Source organism: Cyphomyrmex costatus, unplaced genomic scaffold (genome assembly GCF_001594065.2).
Source record: "Cyphomyrmex costatus isolate MS0001 unplaced genomic scaffold, Ccosl1.0 scaffold253, whole genome shotgun sequence".
Lineage (NCBI taxonomy): Eukaryota > Metazoa > Arthropoda > Insecta > Hymenoptera > Formicidae > Cyphomyrmex > Cyphomyrmex costatus.
The window spans coordinates 60,987-63,574 of NW_017276618.1; the positions used below are offsets into that span (position 1 = coordinate 60,987).

Here is a 2,588-nt window from a genome sequence, read left to right on the forward strand (position 1 = left end):
AAAGTACATTTTTAAATTGATTTTAAAAAAGTAACGGAAAAGTAACGAAAAGTTATTTTTCAAGTAACGGTAACTGTAACGAGTTACTTTTAAAAAGCGATAACTGTAACTGTAACTAGTTACATTTTTTACTCGGTAACGAATAACTGTAACTAGTTACTTTTAAAAAGTAACTTTCCATTCCTGGGTATACACGTATCAAGTGCACGTATGTTCTGTGGTGCACGATGTAAACTAGGCAAGTGAAACAACGCGCACCGTTTTCATGTGCACCGAAAAGGTGCCTTTTCACGAACTGCTGAAACTGGCCGTTCCAGCGACAAAAAAGGTCACATGATAAAAATTGACGAATAGCAAACGAATATGACGCTTACTATTCGTCAATTTTTATCACGTGACCTTTTTTGTCGCTGGAACAGCCAGTTTCAGCAGCTCGTGAAAAGGCACCTAAATGCTCAGTGAAACACGCTGCTCTCGTCTAGTGCGCACTCAGTGCGCACCAGTACAATCAGTGAAATGCGCTATAAATGAAGCAGCAAGCAGCGGCTCTATTTATCTTACGATCGCCATGTTCGCTACAACAAACCTCAGTGGATATTCATATCGAGAAAAACACAGATTTGTCACTCGGCGCGTAAAAAACGAAAGAGAAGTATCTTTTTCGCGAAATCCATGGGTGACCGATGACGAAATGTGATGGATTATCGCTCCGACGAGCTGGTTATTCATCGCCACGCGGATGAACCGATATCGTAAGGCTGGTTAGCATCTCGAAGACGTCACGAAAAAGGGACCGAGGTAATTAAATCTCTATGTGAGTTTGTTTATAAACATAATTGAAAAAAAAAAACGGAGCAAATAATACGGAAAACGCGCGTTGCAGACAGAATGGCACCACGCAGAGAGACGAGATCTAACCTCAATGCTGCCAGGTCCTCGAGGAGGAGCAACAAGAGCTGGCTGGATAATTATGTGGAATGGCGACAATTTGCCTTCCTCACCGATCCAAAAAAACTGTCATTCACAGCAAAACTGTTTATCGTCTTGGAGATCGTCTTGAATGCAGTAGTTATACAAACAGTACCGTACACTGAAATCGATTGGAAGGCCTACATGCAAGAAGTCCAGGGATTCTTAAACGGCACGTTGGACTACTCAAAACTACGAGGTGACACTGGGCCACTGGTTTACCCTGCCGGCTTTGTCTACATCTTTTCTGCTCTCTACTACATAACTTCTCATGGCGCTAACATAAGAATAGCACAGTACATTTTTGCGGCGCTGTACGCGATTACGCTGATGCTAGTTTTTCGAATTTATGCACGGACCAAGAAAGTGCCACCTTACGTCCTTATCTTGATGTGTTGCACTTCCTATAGAATACACTCGATATTCATTTTGAGACTCTTCAATGATCCAGTGGCGATGGTACTGCTATACGCATCTATCAACGCATTCTTGGACAGTCGCTGGTACTTGGGTAGTGCGTTATATAGCCTTGCTGTGTCCATTAAGATGAATGTACTGCTGTTTGCTCCAGCGCTTCTTGTTGCTTATCTATACGCCCTAGGAATGTTCAAAACACTAATACATTTGTCTATCTGCGCATTAATACAGTTGATTCTTGGTCTTCCATTCTTGCTAGAGAATCCAATCACTTATATAAAGGGCGCTTTTAATTTGGGTAGAGTCTTCGAGTTTAAATGGACTGTAAATTGGAGGTTCTTACCAAAAGAAGTATTCGTACATTCGTATTTCCACATTTTTCTGTTACTTCTACATGTGATAACGCTGTTGTGTTGTGTGCCGATTTGGATCAGGTATATTAAATCGTATGCGAAGTTAAAACACATGGGAAAGGAGCTGAAGTCTCAACTTCGTAAGAAAGAAAAGGTAGATATGTCTACTGTAAGTCAGTTGTTCGTCTATCCTCTTTTCGTTGCAAATTTTATCGGTGTTATGTTTAGCAGATCATTGCACTATCAATTCTACATATGGTACTATCATACGTTACCGTACATCACGTGGTGCACCAATTACAATACTATCGTTAAATTGACCATTTTAGGCATGATAGAATTTAGCTGGAATACGTATCCGAGCACGGTGTTCAGTAGCGCGGCGTTGCATTTATGCCACATAATTTTGTTATACGGCATCCTAAAAAATAGATCGAATAACGCGAAAGAGAAATGAAGGCTGCACCATGTATGACGCATTTCTGTCTCAATTATATTCTCATGTATAATATATAAAATTGAATACATATTCATATCGTGTATCTTTTCATCCAATGTTACTTAATGTCCATCGATATTAGATCTCTAGTTACAAGATTCGTAATTTCATGATTTAAGATTCTAGTCTGTACTTACAAACATGCGAATATGTATTTATATGTACAATATACCTTTTGTAGGTTGGATGAAAAATTCTGCGATTTTTGTTAGCTTAAAACTATATGTACAATATTATTGTAAAAAATTAACTAAATTTAAACTAAAAAAAATTTTTTTAAAGCTTGAAATTTCTACTTCCAAAAGGTTTTTATAATTTTTTAAGTCATGTGTGAATTCGGTAATTTTTAT

At 38.5% G+C, this 2,588-nt stretch overlaps 1 protein-coding gene across 1 annotated transcript; it reads left to right on the top strand.

Moving 5' to 3' along the window:
• The first annotated feature begins 545 nt into the window (after positions 1 to 545).
• On the top strand, positions 546 to 2,196 carry Alg3 (Alg3, alpha-1,3- mannosyltransferase). The gene is made up of 2 exons (XM_018540492.1): positions 546 to 798; positions 884 to 2,196. The coding sequence occupies exon 2, from the start codon at positions 889 to 891 to the stop codon at positions 2,194 to 2,196; it is 1,308 nt and encodes a 435-aa protein (XP_018395994.1). The 5' UTR covers positions 546 to 798; positions 884 to 888.
• Positions 2,197 to 2,588: the final 392 nt, after the last annotated feature.

Coding starts and splice junctions, on each gene's coding strand:
- Alg3 (XM_018540492.1), top strand. CDS start 889: ATGGCACCACGCAGAGAGACGAGATCTAACCTCAATGCTGCCAGGTCC.